Source organism: Cydia splendana, chromosome 16 (genome assembly GCF_910591565.1).
Source record: "Cydia splendana chromosome 16, ilCydSple1.2, whole genome shotgun sequence".
Taxonomy (NCBI): domain Eukaryota; kingdom Metazoa; phylum Arthropoda; class Insecta; order Lepidoptera; family Tortricidae; genus Cydia; species Cydia splendana.
The window spans coordinates 19,359,619-19,381,195 of record NC_085975.1 but is presented as its reverse complement, the minus strand read 5'-3'; the positions used below and the strand labels follow the sequence as shown (position 1 = coordinate 19,381,195).

Genomic DNA, 21,577 nt, shown 5'->3' with positions numbered 1-21,577 from the left:
TACTAGGGAATCGATATGAGAACTGAAGTCATAGCTATAGAAGTGGTATACGCGTGCCTCCGTGAGGGACAAAACATACGTAATAAATGCGACACTATGATTGTTCGAATTTATTTGTTGCCCACCATAATCCATACTAAATTTACGGTAGGGAACAAAAATTATGTGAGACTGTGACATAAGGACTTAAGGACAAACAATAATAGCGCTTTCGCTGCTACTCCTACTGAAAGATATATAAGACTATCCCGTTCGGTCATTTCCCCCCACCCCTCATGCCAGATCCAGTTATATCCTAGATTCATGACTGAAATGCAGTCGGTATTGAATATAACGTCTTTATTTCTCTATGGTCTTGGCAAAGTGTACGTATTTGTTAGCACTTTGGGCGCTCTAATATGTAAGTATATCCCATATATCCTATTACGACTGTACAGGATGTTTAATTTGAGGACTGTAATCCTAGCACAAGAGGGGCGCGAAAGTATCTCGCCCGCGAGATACAGACTACCCTCCTTTTTCTAAACTGTAGCTAAATACAATTAATTAAAGATAGGGACGGGCTGTGCTAGCTTAGCCCGGCTGAATGGTCTAAAAATTGTTAATCATTTCAAAAGAATAATTGCACTTACCTCTCAGTCTCGATTTTGCACTTTGATTTTTTACTAGCACCTAATATTTTTTAGAATGTTTCTGTATATGCGAGCCGACGCGCGACATCCAGTGGGCACTGATCCTCGATATGATAAATTTGGCGCATGTTTATGTAGTTTCTCACCGATATTGATAACATTATCGATATCGCTGATTAGGTAAGTAGACACCTCTGTATGACTTATTGGTCCGAAATATGCGTAATACTTTTGTTAAGGTACATATTAGTGCTTAGACTCATAACTCTCATAAGCCTATGAGTCATGGATACCTACTCGTAACAGCCGGACATCCTTTCCAAATGGGGTTGGCCGGTGGAAGTTTTTAGCAGATGGCGCCATCATAGCTTGCCCCGTCAATCCCTAGAATTGTGTCAAATTTTTGTTTTTTTTTAATACCCTGGATGCCAGCTCTTTAAGCCAAATCTCATAGAAAAAGGGGCAAGCTATGATGGCGCCATCTAGGCAAACCTTTGACAGTTGCCAACCCCATTAAGTTGAGCTGATATTCCCATCAGAAGTGGCACAAAAACTAATGCGTAAGCTCGTTTCGTCTGTTCAGGCATACATTATAGGAATTTGTCTCAACTGCTGCATTTAGGATGGAAGCAGGATTCCCTAACAAATGACTAGGGCCACTTGCACCATCCCACTAACCCGGGGTTAACCCGTCTCTAATTGTACCAGCCTTGTTCCAGATATAACCGGTTACACCCCGTGTTAGCGGTTGGTGCAAGTGGCCCATGCATGAGACTAGTTCAGGGGTCGGCAAACCGCATGCGGCTATTTAATGTTTTGTCCCTTGAGAGTTCTTCCACCACTGTGAACATTTGCGGCTCTTTAAACTGGTGATTTCTACTGCAGTTGGCTCTTCTCAAAAGTTTGCCAACCTCTAGACTAGTTTCACGTTTGTAGACAGTGGTTCACATAGTTGGAATCTTGAGCATTGAGGTTTCAATGCACGAGGCAAAAAAGTCCACCAAAGTAACGGGATAAGTTTTTTTGATATTAAATTGAGAATCTTCAGATACCCACTAAACGCATAGGGGATATTACTGCAGTTCTGCCGCCAGAGTGCAGCACTACCGACTCAGTAAATTCATAGACTAACTTATACATACTGTGCCTTATAGTGGTAACACACTATCGCACCGCACCAAGGTCATTGTGCGACGCACCCATAAGTAAGAGGGAGAAAGAGATATCGCTTTCTCCCTCTTACTTATGGATGCGTCCCACAATGACCTTGGTGCGGTGCGATAGTGTGTTAGCTACTTTAAACTGTTTTTTGACAAGTTTTCACAGACAATAAAATATGACATTGATGTATCAAGGCGGTTTGTTAACAAGGGCCTACCGGTAAACGAGAAAATCGAAATTTAGTTATCTGCCTCTTTATCGCTCGAATATGCAAGAGTGATAGAGATTAGATGAAGAAATTTAGATTTTCTTGTTTCGCGGTAGGCCATGTGATTGACGTGACGTGTGATGTGTCAATGTGGTTTGTTTACTGTATGTGCCACAAAGGTGTCACCTACGCAGAGCTTTGCCTAATATTCCATATTGCACAGCCAATATGTGAATTTAATCAAAACACGTGTTACTACAGTAAAAGTAGGCCGTCAAGACTGCATTTTGTAAATTGTCAGATGATGTATACTAATTGTATAGTGAAATAAAAGAACGTGTTAAATGAAGTCATTTATTGTTTAATCCTCCTCCTCGTCGTTGGCGGCGCCGCCCGCCTGGCCCTTGCGCAGGTTCTTCCTCTTGACGCGGCCCGGGCGGCCGCCGCCGAACGGAGACTTCAGCGAGAAGTCGATGTGCTTGCCAGAGTCCAGCCGCACGATGAATGATGGGATGTTCACCACCTGCTTGCGGACGCTGAGGAAATTACATTATTTATTAGTTACTGTTGTTAGTGATACCAGCCACAGATGGGAATGGGTGCATTCATAGAAATTATTCCCATCTGACCCCGCCTCATGTAATGGTGGCGGTCACGTGGAGCGAAGACAAATGGGAATACACCTCAAAAGGGGTTGTTCCCACTAGTTACCACCAAGTTTAAAAAAAAAAAATATTTTCAGGTTAACTAGTGGGAATTAACCCTCAAAAGAGTATGATCGGCAGCAAAGCCAAATCAGGCAGAGATCCACAAAGATTCCTGCGTCATGGATCCTGGCCCGACCACGACAAGATAATGGGGATTTATTTAATTGGTCTAGTCCTTATCAGAAACACATATATCACAAAAATATAAAATCCACATTAACGTCATTAACTACACAAGTTGTTTCAAGTCTGTATTGATGACATCCATTATTTTTGGTGCCATGACAAAATTATTTATAAAGTAGCATGTACTTTACCTGCATCATGTCTACAAGAGACAACATTTCAAGACGTTGAAATCAACACAAGGTTGACCAAGTGGTCTTTATGATAACAGTGCAAGTGCGGTTCAAGCCAAGCGTTCACAGCTCGGACTAGTCATTCACCTGTGTTATAATGCTTTTATGAGAAATTTATAACATTATGCTACAACAATATTCTACATTTGTGAATGTGTATTGAAGGAATATCATATGAAAAAAGGGTTCCAACGAATTGAGAGCCTCCTCCCTTTTGTGAAGTTGGATATATTAAAAGTGTATTTTGCAAATTAAAATAATGTCAAGCTCTCATACTTTCTTTGAAATATGAAGTTGAACTCATAAATTATTACATTATGAATATTTATTGTTATTTTAGCCTGGATCAATAAATCTATGAAAAATGGTTTATTTATGAAATTATGACCTTAAAATTAATAATTTTAGGAATTGTTGATAATTACCGGATGTGTCTCTGTCTGATTAGGATGCGGGCATGATGGATGGACTTGGCGAGACCAGCCTTGAACACCTGAGTCTGCAGGCGGCGCTCCAAGAAGTCCTCGATCTTCAGACCGAGCACGTAATCCAGCTTCATCTGCTTCTCATCCAGCACTCCGATGCGGACCAGACGCCGGAGGAGGGCATTGCCTGCAAATTATACAGTTATGTTAGTTTTAGAGCATGGTGAGAGGCTATAGATTGACATGCTGTTCAGTCAGATATTTATAAAGTATCAACAAAGGTTTGTCTGACAAGAGGTGTCATTAAAATCATCATTAAGAGTCAATATTATTGCTTGAATATAATATATACAAATATATAACTAAAAATATATCTAGGTTAAAAAGCTCAGAGCAGGATAGCTCATACTTTCTCAGTAGTCATGTGAAAATGCCAAATCAACAGAATTAAGACAACTTGATATGTATGGAGCTTAGGAAAGCATTACTAATAGACAGGCAAATTGAACCTTCAAACAGCCTCTTGGGGTCCTTCTCCTCGAGGGTGAGCAGCTCACGGGCAGCCTTCCGGATGCGCGCCAGCGTGTACTTGACCCTCCACACCTCGCGCTTGTTCCTTAGACCGTACTCGCCGATGATCTTCAGCTCCTGGTCCAGGCGCGCCTTCTCGAAGGGACGCCGGGGCGTGACATAAGTCTTTGAAAAGACAGAGGGCACTCGGTTGTTCACCATGACGAGCTGGGGATGATAAGTTGATAATGTTATACTAGGTGGGGTTATAATTACATGTGCTATCATGGACATGTAAACAAAAATTACATTTTTTTAAAGAAAAACACGATCGAGAAAGAAAGACATAGTAATTAAACACGAAAACATGCTTACACTATTCGCTCAAAACACATCCAATCCAAATTTATTTTTAGGGGGGGTTTGTAGCCACGAACCGTTGCAAACGCATATACTCCGACCACGGCGGTAGTCGAAGCTTAGTGGGTGTACGCTTGGGAATCAATGTTCGTGGCGTTGCTTTTGCCTTTATGTCCATACATGATCGTCAATAAATAAAATAACGACATGTTCTACTCAAAGGCCCAGAAATAATTTTGAGGTTATGCCGCAGAAATCCATTTAAATCACAGAAACGATCGATAATTATAATAATTTGCGTGCAAATTAAGTAATACAAATAAGTTTGCAGTTCTTTTCTGTACCGATTTCTAATTTTAAATTAAACAATTTGTAATATTCACCTCGCTCCGTCAGCACGGCTCGTCGATCAAAACAGAAAGAATGCAATATGGCGGTAACGTCAATGTCAAATTTGTCAGGGTGGAAACGAAGTGGGTTACAAGATTACAAAATCAATTTCCCCAAATTAAATAAATACAGTAATTAATTTTAAATTAGGATGAGTTTGTTTAGATGCTCCGGTAGACCAGTCACCAGATGAAATAATTAAAAAAACTGTATAAGTGCAGTCATACACGACTTTTTGTTCTGAACGCTTTCTTTAGGTTACATTTTTGTGGTTAAAAATTAGTCGCTTACCCTTATTTCTTGGAATTCAAATGTTTTTGGTAATACTAAAGTTATAGACAAAGTTTTGTTTTTAACACTCTGGAATTTATACTGCGTCAAGCAAATCTTGTCAGTAGAAAAAGGCGGCAAATTTGAAAAATCGCGGGCTAGCAACACTGTGTTCGAATAATTCCAAAATCGCGTGTCATCTGTGTTTTATCTGTGGCCAACTTGTTTGTTGACATTCTGAAATTTCTGAATCGTTTTTATTTCAAGAGATATTTCTGCTGTGACCTGTGATATTTTCTGATATTTAATAAGATTGTGCATTACCTTAAACAAAGCGAAGCCTGCAATGTATAATCATACTCGTTGATAGTACACATTACTAAAATTTTAGGTTATGACAAGTACTGGAAGAACATGGGAAGAACTTGGGAACTTTTAAGATTATGTGCAGTTTTTTTTTGTTTTAGGGTTAAAAGGCATAAATAAAATTAAAACGTATGCCTAAATCTATCCAATAAGACCACACATTGTGTCCTGGAAACCGTCCATAGGCCCACATATCTGAATATTTTCAGCGACTGATTCGACTACATAATTTACAAAGGTAAACTTTTAAAACAGTATTAAGAACTTTGATTATATCGCCGTTCTCTCGCAACATTACCTAATCCTTACATATGTTTGTTGCAGGATTAAATCTCGCTCAATATGAGGCGTTCGTAGTAGGTTTCTCTTCAGAAGTTCAGTCAGACAATACTACTACGGCGGTTTATATACGTGTACAGCTCAACCAAGACGAAAACTAAATTTATTATTTAAAAATGTAATAAAAATATTGAGAGCTTAAATATTGATGGAATAGATTATTCTTGTATAAGTTGTCCTTATGTTAGTCATCAAGAAAATATATTATTTAGGCTAATTTGTTTCATGCTCTCAGCTGCTGCACATATATACCTATGGGAAATCCTAGTTTATACTTGCTGAAACAGGTACAGTCAGCAGCAAAAGTTACTAAGCGGGCCAGGTGTTCAAAATGATCTTGACGTGACTTTATTATTAAGAGAATAAGAGTGTGTCAAGGTAATTTTGAATACCTGGCCCGCTTAGCAACTTTTTCTGTCGACTGTACCTATGTATCTTTTTAAAAGAAGTTTAAAGTCGCTTTACATACCTGTTTGTTCAATATAAGAAAATAATGTAGTCAGCACTCATATGGAGCACTAGACGCAGTGTAGGTATAATGTTAGAAAAGTATTTTCACATTTCCAAAATGACAAGTCTTGAATAGCCTAATGTGCAAGTTAATAAAATTTCCTATTATTATTTATTATTATGTTTATGTGGGCCTTTGACTGTCGCTTCGACCAAGCTGTGATCTATTGTGACGGCCCTTTAAAGTTCATTACTAATGCCCGTTGAATCCAGGAAATTCCAGATTCTTTGGGCCGTAATGCTCTGTACCTCATAGGGTTCCAGTATATGTCGCCCTAGGTAGGTACTTCTTTTGGACATTAGTGGTCCGCAGGAGCAGAGGATGTGCATAGCAGTCTCCTCTGACTCTTGGCAGAACCTGCATGTCGCATCTTGTTTTTTCCCTATTTGAAACATGTGTTTGTTCAACTTGCAGTGTCCAGTCAAAATTCTAGTCACCGCACAAGTTTTGTGTCTTTTGAGCCCTAGAAGCTCCTTAGCAGTTTTGCTGTTGAACCCTTTGATTAGAGCTTTCGAGTGTTCTTGTCCTTTTACGAACTTCCACCAATCGATTGCTCTCGTTTTTTCTATGTTGTTGAGCAGAGAATATGCATCCCGTTTTGTGGTTCCACAAAACGGTTCTGGGCCGACCAGGGGTGTGTCTGCGCCCTTTCTAGCAAGTTCATCCGCTTCTTCGTTTCCGTTAATGTCGGAGTGCCCTGGTACCCATCTAAGTATGACTTTGTTGGAATAAGCCAGTGCATTTAGGTTTGATTTACAGTTAGTATAAGGATTTGGCCTCGCGTTTGGTCGACGCCTCGGGTGACCAAAGGGCTGGCCAGTATTTTGCCCAGAGAATTAGCATCGCTATTCAACGGGGAAATGCGGCCAGCTTGTTGGGTACACTGCCTGCTGGCGGTGAGTTGGAGGGTGTATTTTATTTGTAGGTTTTTTTTTTTTCTTCTTATTAATGTGTATTTTTAGAGTAGTTGAGTTGACGAAGCCTGTTGCGGATTTTATCGCTGTAGTTTTTTGTGACGATGCCTGTAGCTGATTGTAAATTTGTGTTTACCTGACGAAGCCTGCGTTGCGGATATAAAAGTTTGGTCTCTGAATAAACAGAATCTTAACGTCAAAAAAAAAAAAAAAAAAAATTTACAGTTCTGGACTAGTTTTGAGTTTGACTCAAGAGATTCTAGTAACGTAGTGATTATATGCTCTTTGATTCTAGTGCCAGCAGAGCAGCCTGGCTGTCTGAGTTGATGTAGATATGCTGGTGTCTTAGGTTTCTATCCAGGTTGATCTCCGCACATTTGTTGATGGCGAAGACTTCTGCCTGGAAGATTGAGGCCTGTGTGCCCATGCTGACGCTAGCTCTGAGCTTAGGTCTCTCACCATAGATCCCACATCCTACATCATTGCCTTTCTTGGAACCATCCGTATACCAAATAAGGCTTCCCTCTTCGACGAACATTTGGTCGTTAGTCCATTTGTCTCTAGGAGGTATTTCTACTGTGTACAGTTTAGTAAAGTGACATTGAGTGTGCGTGTCATCTGTGGGCATGCTAAGGGTTCTATTTGCAAAAACCCAGGCCTTTAGTTTGGTTAATGCTTGAGAGCGCCATTTTGGCCTGTTTAGCGTGCAGATTCTGTAGACGCACTGCTTGGCCTCCTTTTGCACCTGCAAGTGGAGTGGTATAATATCCAGCAGTGCATCTAGGGCCGCTCCCGGTGTCGAGGAGAAGGCGCCTGTTGCTGTTAAACAAGCCGTGCGTTGCAGGCTGTTTAATGTGTCTATTGCCGTCTTTTGGTTGGTTTTGTTACACCAGACTGCGGAAGCGTAGGTGATAATTGGCCTCACTACAGCTGTGTATAACCACATAGCAATTTTGGGTCTTATGCCCCATCTCGCTCCTGCCATGCGACAGCATGACCACATGGCCATTTTTGCTTTTTGTATGATGTTCCTCAGGTGAGGGTTCCAAGTTAACTTTTGGTCGAAGGTGACCCCCAGGTACTTGACCTCGTCTGAGAATGATATTATTTGTCCATAAACTTGTATAAAATTTCCTAACAGTATTCTCCTGATATATAAATGCCTTGTTTAATTATCAGCATACCAAATATAATTTAGCCGATATGTGTAACATTTTTAGCCCATACACAAAACAGCAGCATGAGCAAAATGTTACCAAACTAGCATGTAAAGAGTATCCCTGAACTATAATTATACATAACATACACAACATAACAATATTATAATTGTGGTATATTTCTCAAACATATTTCCTAAACTTTAGCCTGGCAAACACAACTAGCCAGTTAGTCAGATCCAAGAAAATTATACTCATAGCTTTAGCATAAGACAAAGAGTATGATTCCCTCTGTCTTTAGACAGTCAGTCCTGGGCCAAACTACATAAAGAATCTATTTTATGCCTGCCACAGAACCCTACAAATTATAATTTGAATAGAAGAATAGAATCTCTTAGCACCATGAAATAAAATAGGTACCAAGGGTTAAATTAGACAAATTACTGTTAATCTAAACTAAAAAGATTTAGTTTACCCAAGAAATGTTTATTGTAAGTTAATTAAAGTTATATAGGAAAGATAAAAGGAGTTAACTCCTTATGTTTGGAAACTTAAATTACACATTTTGTAACAAATCTGCTTTATGCTTAAGATGCAATAGATGACTACAGAGTATTATCACAGTATAAGAACAGTAGTGAATCTTCATAGAAATGTGCCGCTGCCGGCTTGAATGTGTGCGTGCGCGCCGGGCGCCGTGTACGCACGCGTTGCCACGCACACATTAGCATAATATACGGGGGAATACGGTGGCGGCAGTGTGGGCCGTACCGCGACTGTGATCGCGCGCATTCGAGTACGCTACCCGCCCGCTCGCATTTGTCTGCTCTGACGGTACGCCTTAATTTTTTTGATCATGACTATGAACAGAGGCAATAGTATAAGTAAGGTACTAGATTGAAAAGCTTGATTATATCACTATTGAATACAATACTTTTTCTACGAATCAACAAAAATAATACTTTAAACTAGTAGAATCATACAAACAAACCAAACCAAAAGTATACACTTATACAGCTAAGATACGGGAGCAGCCGCGATACCTTCATAATACTGGTACGCGCCCCGGCCGCCGCGTTGGTTGGTCAATGACACCTTCTCGTAACTCATGAGGCCCTGGTACTTGCTCCGTGCTAAATTCAATTTTTAGACAGTTGTTTTCCCGATTTTGGCCACCGTAGCCCATGGAGACTAACAAGCAACACTAAGTGGTTTTCGTAGTCTATGGATGTTGCTATATTAAGGGTATCACATGCGCGTTTCTGATTTATTACCCAATTGTTTCTACTATACAACCTAAAATTAATAATTAATTTGAGCTATGGTTTTGTTTCGCCCTCTTGACCGCGGCGAGCTGTAATTGGTCATTTTCATTATAGTTGACTAAACTGTATCGAAATGAATATTATAGTTGAGTTGGGAGCCCGTACATTAAAAATACCCATTTGCAGTTTGGTATAAGAAATCTTAATTCAAAAATTACAGTCATACAGTAGAAAAAAAATATAGTGTCTCAATAACGACTCCTCAAACCCGGACTTGTCATTCTTCATAATACCTACTTGCCCATGCTTCCCTAAAACCTTTTTACTAAATTTATACGTAAGGATGAGAATTTACTTTACTTTAACGGCTAACAATAAAGCGTTCCGAACATGCAGAAACCGGAGGATTTTTTTCTGTATCGAATTTATAATTTTTTTAATAACTGCCATTTCCTAATGTTAATATTTAAAAAGCGTTTTATTTATACTTCATTTATGAATTGATAGAACATTTCATTATATTATAATAAATAGAAACGTAGTGCTACTCATAATATGCAAATAATATTTAACTAAAAATAAAAGTGACAACCCTAAGCGCCAACGCAAGAGTAGGCAAATAACTTGCCGAGCGGCCTTAGATTCACTACTGTTCTTAGTGTACTGTGGTATTATGATGCTTGGTTGAAGTGACCAGGTAACCTTGGTAACTTCATATTTTTTCAATGAATGCCCTGAATTAAAGTGTAGGTAAGTTAAAGTGACCCTCATCTTCTCTTACATTTAAATTAAATAATATTGAAGATTATGCCTTACAAAAACGTCTTAATATGTACACAGCTTAATACTCTTTGGTGAATTATTTATCTATGGCTAGCTGTCACACACATATGTACTCGTTCATTCCGATTTCTGCTCTGATCCAAAGAGCATATGTGACGTTCCACGGGAAAAGGTACCTTATGAGGGTTTCTAGTTTCGGAGATATTAAATGTTTTGTAAAGAGGTGAAAAAATGCTCAATTTTTTTTTATTGTGTGATCTGAAACCTTAATGCGTAACGTTTGTTTACCTGTTTTTATTTTTGTTATAAGTTAGTTATAAGCCTAGTAATGTCGTCTCAGAGTTTAGTAGAAAAGGTACCTTATGGAAAAAAGATTGAAAATTCCCAAAAAAACTAGCCAATACGGGAAAAGAAGTTTGGTAGAGAACTGTATTAGCATTCTGCAAAACTAATTTGATAATTTCAGTTCTGGTTGGGGCGCCTCGCAAATATTATAACCGTACATAGACCGACATCACAAATCCAAGTAGACTGCTATTATACCAAAGTTACTCTCGTCAAGTCTTTCTTAACTAGAATAATCTTCATTTGGTTTGGTCGCATGCAGTAAATCAGCCATTGGTTTGCTGAAAAATGCCAATACCCGACGCATTACCTTATGGAATATCTGAGGTCATTGAACCTCAATGCCGCTTATCTTCAATAGCAACCGAAATATATTATTGATAAGAAATAGACGATTTATACCATCTTAACCTCAAAATATTATTAGTTTATCCTAACTGTTCCATCATCATCATGCCTCATCATGTAACTTGACCACAAGGTACCTTTTCATTACATACAAATTATTGGTCTTTTTTAAGATTATTATGACGAAGAACTAATTAAATTGGGGGCAGTTTAATGTAAATTAATATTTTCTATTCATAAAAGATAAACTGTAATATGATTGATATTTTGTAGTGATGTATTATTAGATTTATTTCCATAAGGTACCTTTTCGTAAATGTATGGAGCAAATACTGTTATTGTTATGTAAGTTTAAAGTGGCATAAGGGGTTAAATATAGTATTTAGTTGGGGTTTTAGGATTTATTTCATTTGAATGGCAGAATTTCTTTCATATGTGCTCAGAAAAATTGATTGTGTGTCACATTAAAAGTAAAAATATTCAATTTTGTGATTTTATATGAAAAAGTCAGAAAATACATTTTCACCTCTAAATCGGTATTGTTTATTGCTTAAACTGTCTGTCAGTGTCGTTTTCTAATAGATAAAATTTATATCTTGAGAGCTCATTGCAATCAATCGTGAAAATGAAATAAAACTTTATTTTCAAGAGATTGGTTAGTATACACATAAATCAGTCGATATCAAAAGTTTCTATTCGCATTACAGAACAAGTCGCAATATTTTTTTAATCTCAGATATATAAGGTATTATTATTTGTAGTCAACTATGTAACTTACTTCAGGAACATAGTTTTTTAGGCGGCTAAACTTAAAACTTCTCTATCGTAAAGTTGCTCATTTCCCAACATTATTTTCAAAAAATCATATCTCTGTAACTACGCAACCTAGAAGGTTGATCTTTTGTGTTATCGATAGCTTATTTATTGTAGATTACTGGGGTATGCATAACTCCATACCCGCCATAAGGTACCTTTGACCGTGGGACGTCACATATAATCACTACGTTCTAAGAGAAGGAACTCCATAGTACGTTTTTGTCAAACGGTTGGTTTTGACAGGACTTGACTGATGTATGACTGATGAGCATCTATTCATACCAACATAAAGAAAATTGTTTATAGCACAGATAAAGAAATATATTATCTATATATTTATCTATGGTTTATAGAAAGCAGTGCTGTGAAAAATCGATAATAGTGAGTTCTCGAAACGATAATAACCGACATGATAGAAAGTAGTGCTGTGAAAAATCGATAATAGTGACTTCCTAAACCGATAAAAACCGTCCTAAACTCATTAATTTTTTTTATCTTAGAAAATAAAACACCTGTGAGTTTATTACAAACTTTATTAATTTCTTAAGTTGATACTTGGTATATACAAAAACTCATTTATTATAAATAATAAGTGTTCTAAAATGAATATAAAACTAAAATTAACTACAATTAAGATAACTGAAGCTAAAAATTTTGCACCCTTGGTAGGGTACCCATCACGCAGGCAGCGTTCCCGCGCTGGATTGCTATGGCCAATCTTTGCGCGAGAAAGCTGCCTGCGCGAGGATCACCTGTGGCCTCCCTTAGGAATTTACTGAGCACCTTGTGGAGTCCCCGAGCCCCCCTACCCCATGGACCTAGTGTCTCGACGCCAAAGGCTACATATTCGTAGTATGCGCCGAGACAACTATATTTATTCGCCTTGAAGAGTTCTCGGACGTCAGCCGCCGCCCCAGCCTGTTTGTTGGTGGCTAAAATGTAGGACACCGCCAGCGTATCTGCGCAGGTGGCGTCCTACACCAGCGCCCGGCCCATCCGCCAGGGGATCAACGACATCCCGTCGGGGCGTTTGCCGTCGTCCCTTGCGATCTGGGGCTCCAGAGCCGCAGGGACGTCGGCGCTGACGAGCGCTCTCCTCAGGATGTCGTTGAGCGCGGCATGACGGGATAGGCGGCCGGCGCCCGAGGAGCAGGCGAGTCCGTGGTGGCCAAGGCGATCAACAGGGGCCCCACTAGAGGCACAGCTGTGGTCCACACATACATCGGCCCCGACCCGGAGTCCGATAGCAATTCTGAGTGTTTGGCTCGATGAAAGTGCCGTTGTTGGGTGATGGATAGGCGTGCAGCCATAAAATTAGTAAAATAAAATAATGTATTTACCAATAAACTATGGTATACATATTTACCAGGGGCCCCCGCACTAGGTGAGACCTGGGCTATAACCGCGAAAATCGAAGTTCGCAAATTGCGGGCATTTTTCTCTGTCACTCTAATTACACCTTTAATGGAGTAAAAGAGAAAAATCCCCGCAATTTGCGAATTACGGTATTCGCGGTAGCCGCTCTGTATCGCGGGGAACCATTTAAGGCAGGGGCCTTAAATGGCCTAAGGGGCCCAGAATGACCCACGCTGGCCCATTGTGTAAACGATTTGGGGACCACCTTAAGGCTTCAACCTACAGTGCCATGCTAAAGCATTGTTATCTCAAATCAAAGACAGATCAGTTATTGAGGCCAAAAAGCTTCCCTACACTCTTCTTCAATCACTTAACTACGTGGAAACAGCTAGAAGCTATACTAAGTAATATTTTATAATGTACGCAAATATTTAAGTGTCATTTTTAGTAATTTTGTAACTTGCATGCTATACCTATTAAAGTAGCTAACACACTATCGCACCGCACCAAGGTCATTGTGGGACGCAGCCATAAGTAAGAGGGAGAAAGAGATATCGCTGTCTCCCTCTTACTTATGGGTGCGTCCCACAATGACCTTGGTGCGGTGCGATAGTGTGTTAGCTACTTAAGTAACTAAATTCAGATACTGTACAAATCTAAAGGCCCCTGTACACAATGGGCCAGCGTGGGCCATTCTGGGGGCCGCATTTATGCGTTAAAGGGAGCAAGTGATATTGCTATCTCATTCTACCGCATGGCTGCGTCCCTTGGACTGGCCGGCGCTGGCCCATTGCGTACAGGGGCCTTTAGATTTGTACAGTATCTGAATTTAGTTACTTAATAGGTATAGCATGCAAGTTACAAAATTACTAAAAATGACACTTAAATATTTGCGTACATTATAAAATATTACTTAGTATAGCTTCTAGCTGTTTCCACGTAGTTAAGTGATTGAAGAAGAGTGTAGGTAAGCTTTTTGGCCTCAATAACTGATCTGTCTTTGATTTGAGATAACAATGCTTTAGCATGGCACTGTAGGTTGAAGCCTTAAGGTGGTCCCCAAATCGTTTACCGAAGGCGGAGAAGACTTCTGGAACAGGTAGGTTAAAGATTCGGTTTTTGAGAAGCGAGACGTAACAAGTCATGAGTGTAGACGATTTGTGTGTAAGCAAAACGATACTGTGCAAAAATAACTGCCGAACAGTCAGGCCCATAGCTTCAGCGTAGAGTTCAGAAGTTGGAAATCGAAAGGTTCATTGTCCAGACTCTGGTCACAGCTAGGAGCCTTGCGTGGTCCCTTCCCGACGAAGTGTCAATTGGGGATTTTAGAACGGCAGTGGGGGCTAAGTTGTCCCAGGCCCTTATTGCCTCTCGGGTCTAGGTGGCACATCTGGCAGTTTAGCTAGCCAGGCTTTCTTGGCCTCATCCAAGCACGCGACCTCGCAGTTTGTTATTTTAAGGATTTTACCTGCGAGATCAGACGTGCTATGGATTGAGGACAAGAATGCCGGCAGAGCAATACTCGATATTTTGCGTGTTCCTAAACCGCCAAACCTAATGGGCAAAGAATCTTGGGTCCAAGCCGGTTCATTCAAACGGACATTCAAAATCGATTCCAGTTGTGACTTAAGGAGACTATCGATAGGTTGGACTAAACTAGCGACTTTCCAGATAGCGCAGCAACGGAGCAAGTACGTAAATTTGGGAACCAACAACAACATTTTAAAATAAATAAGGCCGAATGGCTACTAATTTTGACTAAACGATCTGAATCTGATCTAAACTCGAAAAACTTTGAAGTACCTGGGCTGCTAAAGAGGGTTCTACGTTTTCGGAAATGTACAATTCACATTTGTCGAAGTTAAGTCAATGGCGCTAAATTTCTGTATAACTAGGGATAAGTCACGTCGCTCTCCGGATAGCCTGGAAAGAGTAATAATAACGGGAAAAGTTGAAGGAACGACACCTCAGGGCCCTCCTCCTACTAGATGGTGTGCTCAAATTACGGCACCTATGCTATTAAAACTGCACGAGGCCATGCGCTTGGCGGAGAACAGAACCCTATGGAGGAGCCTGGTCTTCAACAGAAGGATATGATGTCACGATCCTCAGTATTGAGGGACCGACTGAAGAAGAGGGATAAGTCTGCCAGAACCGTATGTGAGTCTCCGCTGATGGTGCCGTCGTCCAGGTACCAAACATGCAGTATGAACGTGAGACTATGAATAGCTGAATTAATAGCCAGACTTAATATATGGTATATATATATATGTATATATATATATATATATATATATACATATTTGTTCTTATTGCACAATTTGAATACTGAATGTACAAATATGCTGTACCTATGTTTTTAAACACTGAACTGTACAAAATATATTCTGGTAGAATTTACAAACGGATACACTGTACTCGTTACAAAATCTAACATGTTTGTCTAAAGATTTTTCAAAAACTAATCTTAGAATTAATATATTTAAATAGGATAAGGTAAACACAAATATAACTGTAAAAAGGAAGTAGGAACTAACTGAATTACCGTCACACACTCAACTCAACAGTCGAAATTATATATACCTAGGTCTATTATATACTTTAAGCCGTATCAGCTGTGGGCTGTGTGTGATAGTGTGTGTGTTAATTATTACGCTATGAGCTGATCCTCATTAACCCCTGACGCAGAATGGCTACAGAATCACAATCTCCAAGTTAATACGCATAAAATAAAACTCATTCAGTTAAGACCCTACCAAAACGAACCCATAGATCTAACTTTAACCAATATAATAAGTTTATGGCAAAAAACAATTTTTGGTACAAGCTTTTATCGCTGACTGTACTTTTATTCCACGGGCAACTAATACTCATCGAGACAATTCTATAAACCCCAAACACAATTAGGTTTCGTTGTTTTATCACAGAGTTCCTATGGCCACCTCCTGTCTCGCCTTACTTATGTATACAAATTTCCAGCTTCATTGGAAGTCGGGAAGTGGGTCAAATTTAACTTGCAAGATTTGACCCGTACAAACATAGTTACATAGCCTGTACTAAATATGGTCCATCAATGAAAATAGAGTGTATAGAGGCGGATTGTCAAAGTAAATTATGTAGCCACTGTAAATTGACTGCCAATATTTTTCCACAGAAAATTAAAACTGTTAGAACGCCATTTGACTTTGATCCATAAGGCTGATTAAGACGGCGCGCGAAGCGTATGCGATTTTAGCTACATTGCGGACTGTTGGTTAAGTCCAATTCAACCGACCGATCAAAAACCGCAATGTAATGAAACTCGCATGCGAGTTCTCGCATCGACTAAATGAGCCCTTTTATTCTTTCACTGATATGTGTAAATTTGTTAAATATTGAAATTAACGCCATCTACTCGACTGTAGGCCACAGGTTATGGCGCCATCGCTCGAAAAGTTTGCACCATACCTTTGGCCTACTCTCGAGTAGATGGTGTTAATATTAATATTTAACAAGTTTACACATATCAAATACTATTACTTATTCTGTAATATCAGTGAAAGAATAATGATCAAAGTCAAATGGCGTTCTAACAGGTTTAATCTTCTGTCGAAAGATGGCAGTAAATGTAGGTACTGTAAGTAGCTACATAATTTACCATGACAGTAATGTTTCAAAGATGGATTTAAAAACAATTTATCTGGTTAAAGTCCTAAGCTACCTATTAGGCAGACTCTTAATAAAGTAAACTCGATTTCACTTTCATGAGCTTCTTCAGCAATTCTTTCTTCGTTGTATTGTAATCTGTAACAAGTAAAATTAATTTAAATGAAACTCCGTAGAAATCTTTGGTCTCTTAAATGCATTCGTACAATGCAAACATAAGTACATCCGCGGAAAAATTAAAAGATGTATGAGAGCCTTTTACCAAGTGGATGAAATTAGGCTTGTTTTAAGCAATGGTATGTATGCAGGCAGAGATTAAAAAGTATTATTTGGTACTATTCCGCCGTATACATCCTTTAAAACGAAGATGAGATAATAATATACTGTGCGTAAATATTAACCAATAACTTTGGAATTAATGTTTCAAACTGCTGAGAGATAAACATATTTTTTTAATACGAGTAACAATACCATATTCACTTACCTAGTCTTTTGATTGGCTCGCTGCGTTTTTCGATTATCAGAAGCAAGAACTAGAGCAGCGGTCGGCAACCTTTAAGCAGCCAAGGGCCACATAGTAGTTAAGGAAGTTGACGCGGGCCGCACTTTTGTTAATATGTGTGACTTTAATCAGACATTGTTGTTTGACAATATTACATACAAAATAGCCAGGGGGGCTCGCGGGCCGCTTGTTGCCGACCGCTGAACTAGAGAATCCCTAGATCCGCCAGGTTGTTTGTCAGCAAAGCGGGGGCGTTTCGCTGGTATTGCCGCTGAAATCAAATAATCCGCATAATTATAGAGGTACTAGCTGCTCGCCTCTTTATTAGTAGTATTAGTACCTACCTACTTAAAAATGGAGACCTATAAGCTCTAGAAACCACGGACCGGAAGACGCAGCGTGGGAAGGCCCTCTACAAGATGGAGTTGTATGGGGTCGGCGCGTGACCGGCCGCTGTGGAGATCGTTGAGGGAGTTCTTTGGCCATCAGTGGACGTCTTTCGGCTGATATGATGGTTATGATGATGATGAAGCTTTCGGAAACCCGTCGCGCGAGTGACTAAAAATACGTAAATGCTCTACCCATCCATGCAGTATCGTACCATGACCGTGCTGTCGTGAACGTATCAAGCATGGAATGTAAGTTAGTAATAAATAAGAGCTCGTCAACATAGGTAGAGTTTTTTTGATACTCCTACAGTCAGCAGCAGATGTTGCTAAGCGGACGAGGTGTTCAAAATTACCTTGATACCATCTTGATACGCACTTATTCTCTTAACAATAAAAGTCGCGTTAAGATCATTTTGAACACCTGGCCCTTATAGTAAATAACCTTATAATCGGTCAAGTCCTATAAATTAAATACCTTTGTACTTAAATTACATACTTCACTGCAGGCTTCACTTATACGGACTCTACTTGTCTGGTCTAATGTATGGTTTTGAACCATAACCATTTCTTGTTCGGTGGACAAGTCGCATGCTCAATAGGCAATAGCATTAATTGAGCCAATAACATTTTTTTTTCTCAATTCTACGCTTACCTTTATCCGGTCGAATGCTTATTCCAGATTTCAGACAAGCTTGGCCTGTACTCGTAGATGCAGTAGCTGAAGTTTGTGCTGGAACATTTCACACGTTAAAATAAGTTTTAAAAATAAATTACAAACATAGGTACCAACATAAAACATTAATAGTTAGTACCTTCACTTATTTTTATTTGTCAGTCGTAGTTAGCTGTTAACCAAGCAGGTAAGACTTAGACCGTTTAAATACCTTACTTTGAACTTCTTATCTGTTTTATACCGATCTATGTTTTACCTAGTAATAGCTGATACTAATGACCTGCTTGAAGACATGCATATCGACGTCCGCGTGAGAGCAAATCTCGCATACTACCGAATACCTAGTAGGTAAAGAATCCTCAAGTAAACTATTAAAGAGCATGCGAAGACCATCTCCGTATAAATCCTTAAGCGGACGCACACATTTAACCGGTTTCGATGAAACTTGCATGGGGTATGAACTTTAAGATGTTTTGCCCCGTTTCTTAATTCCCAATGATACCACACTCGTAGTTCGTACCTATCAATAAGCGAGATTATCATACTAATACGTACACGTACATTAGAACGTTATTGATAAACCGGTTTTGATAAAACTTCCACTGAATAACCTACTAAGTTGAGATAAATGTACCTATGCCAAAAATATTTAATAGAAAAAAACCGACTTCTCAAAACAGTCTGAAATGCCATATATGAATGACGACTGGTCTGGCCTAGTGGGTAGTGACCCTGCATATGAAGCCGATGGTCCCGTGTTCGAATCCTGGTAAGGGCATTTATTTGTATGATGATACAGATATTTGTTCCTGAGTCATGGTTGTTTTCTATGTATTTAAGTATTTATATATTATTTATATCGTTGTCTGAGTACCCACAACTCAAGCTTTCTTGAGCTTCCCGTGTGGGGCTTATTCAATTTGTGTAAAAATGTCCTATATTTTTTTTTTATATATGTAAATTATTGGCTGGCATTTAACTGATCACAGTGATCACCATATATAGTAATCCACTTCGTCACCTTTTCCTAGTAGCATTTCGTTTCTGTAAGGGTCGCAGTTCTTACCTAACCTAATATTAACCTTACCCACTTTTATACTCGTAGTAGCATTTCGTTTCTCTAAGAAGCGCTAGTGGCCTAGCGGTAAGAGCGTGCGACTTGCAATCCGAAGGTTCGCGGGTTCAAACTCGGCTCGTACCTACCAATGAGTTTTTCGGAACTTATGTACGAAATATCATTTAATATTTACCAGTCGCTTTTAGGTGAAGGAAAAAATCGTACTAATCCCAATAAGGCCTCGTTTACCCTCTGAGTTGGAATGGAAGTACAAATGGCAGTCGCTTTCGTAAAAACTAGTGCCTACGCCAATTCTTGGGATTCGTTGCCAAGCGGACCCCAGGCTCCCATGAGCCGTGGCAAAATTCCGGGACAACGCGAGGAAGATGATGATGATGATAATGATGATTTCGTTTCTCTAAGGGTCACAGTTTTATCCTACCTAACCTAACCCACAAAATCGAAATCGCCAAATGTGTACTATGCGTCGTTCAAGAGTTCTGTTCTGATAATCATCAGCAGTTCCACTTCATCAAATGTGACAGTTTTTAATGTAAATGCTTGATTTTCTGATTAAAATACATAAATCTCTGTACGTAATGCCTTTAAAATTTGAGGAGTTCTCTCGATTCCTCATGGATCCCATGTTCAGAACTCGAGCTTGACATAAATGTGGCTTAAAAACGTGAGCTATGCGTCGATGAAGAGTTCCGTTCTTGACCATCATCAGCAGTTCTACTTCATCAATTGTCACTTTTTTCAATGTAAATGCTTGATTTGTTGATAAAAACACAAAACTCACATATGTATGCCTTTAATTAAAGATTTGAGGAGTTCCCTCGATTCCTCATGGATCCCATCATCAGTAGGTACTCGAGCTTAACAAAAATGTGGCTTAAAACCTTAACTTGCTTAATAGTAATTTTGAAGACCTATCGAATGATGTGCTTATGTTGATATTTCTCAAGAAAAAAACAATTTTAGTTTCATACGACGACGACCGGTCTGGCCTAGTTATAAGTAGCGACCCTGCCTGTGAAACCGATCGGATCCCGGTAAGGGCATTGTATGATGAACACAAATATTTGTTCCTGAGTCATGGGTGTTTTCTATGTATATAAGTATGTATTTATCTGTATAAGTATGTAATGTATATCGTCGCCTAGCACCCATAGTACAAGCTTTGCTTAGTTTTGGCATAAAGTAAATATAGTCTGTGGTTTTGGGCTAGGTTGATCTGTGTAAGATGTCCCCTAATATTTATTATTTATTTATTTACCTACCCATGGAGTGTATTTTAAACTACGTACCGAAGCGTAAAGTAAGTACATCAACACCACTTAATTAACGTCCATTAATGGACGGCTGGCAGTCCTCAAGTATGAGTTTCTCCAGAAACTTCCTACCCCGCACAGACAAACTGTCGAATGAACTGCCGCGTGCGGTATTTCCGGACCGTTTCGACCTTCAAACCTTCAAGAAAAGAGGCCAGCATCGAAATTAGGAAATTACAACCCCTACGGTGTTGCGACTGTAATGTAATAATAAAATACCCTTATACTTATCTTATAGTTTTGGAGTAAAATTACTGTATAAGTGTTTCTTTTTTTGCTATTTTGGCCACGGAACCCTAAAAACGTTCACAAATCGGACTATCGGTTTCGAAGAGAAACGTGGACAAACTACTTGAGATCTGTGTGAAAACTAAAATACTTTTACCTAAAAGCAAAACTAGCATAATTACCATTTTCACTGTTTGATGTTGACAGAGGTACTCTGGCATGTGAAGATCTGATCTGAATCTGGTTTGCAGCTGAAATTTAAATTATTGTAAAAGAAATAAGGTAGAAGTACTAGTGCTTGACGCTGCACTATTATTCGACATGGGCACTTTATGTCAAAGTAATATAGGTTAAATTTGAACAGCGAAGATTTTTCTGTATTCAAATTTAATCCTTGTCACTTTGACATAAAGTGCCCATGTCGAATACTAGTGCAGCGTCGAGCACTAGTACTTCTACCTTAAATTAACATTTTTAGATTAAGTACTATTAGGTATAACTCCATACGCCGTGCACCGCAATAACGC

The 21,577-nt window shown here is 39.2% G+C and overlaps 1 protein-coding gene and 2 long non-coding RNA genes across 3 annotated transcripts; all 3 read right to left on the bottom strand.

The window, feature by feature from the left end:
* Positions 1-2,339: 2,339 nt before the first annotated feature.
* Positions 2,340-4,816, bottom strand: LOC134798417 (small ribosomal subunit protein uS4). The gene is made up of 4 exons (XM_063770835.1): positions 4,746-4,816; positions 4,002-4,230; positions 3,493-3,679; positions 2,340-2,537 (listed from the first exon to the last, which is right to left on the bottom strand). The coding sequence occupies exons 2-4, from the start codon at positions 4,222-4,224 to the stop codon at positions 2,363-2,365; spliced, it is 585 nt and encodes a 194-aa protein (XP_063626905.1). The 5' UTR covers positions 4,225-4,230; positions 4,746-4,816; the 3' UTR covers positions 2,340-2,362.
* An 8,350-nt stretch (positions 4,817-13,166) lies between these two features.
* On the bottom strand, positions 13,167-13,882 carry LOC134797935 (uncharacterized). Its single transcript, XR_010145139.1, has 2 exons — positions 13,848-13,882; positions 13,167-13,695 (listed from the first exon to the last, which is right to left on the bottom strand). It is a non-coding gene; the product is annotated as an uncharacterized LOC134797935 (long non-coding RNA).
* Positions 13,883-17,452: 3,570 nt separating this feature from the next.
* LOC134797934 (uncharacterized) lies at positions 17,453-21,339 on the bottom strand. The gene is made up of 3 exons (XR_010145138.1): positions 21,233-21,339; positions 18,411-18,488; positions 17,453-17,640 (listed from the first exon to the last, which is right to left on the bottom strand). It is a non-coding gene; the product is annotated as an uncharacterized LOC134797934 (long non-coding RNA).
* Positions 21,340-21,577: the final 238 nt, after the last annotated feature.

Coding starts and splice junctions, on each gene's coding strand:
- LOC134798417 (XM_063770835.1), bottom strand. CDS start 4,224: ATGGTGAACAACCGAGTGCCCTCTGTCTTTTCAAAGACTTATGTCACG. Junction 3,680..4,001: donor CCCCAAGAGGCTGTTTGAAG/GTTCAATTTGCC, acceptor TATAATTTGCAG/GCAATGCCCTCCTCCGGCGT. Junction 2,538..3,492: donor ATCAGACAGAGACACATCCG/GTAATTATCAAC, acceptor TAATTTCCTCAG/CGTCCGCAAGCAGGTGGTGA.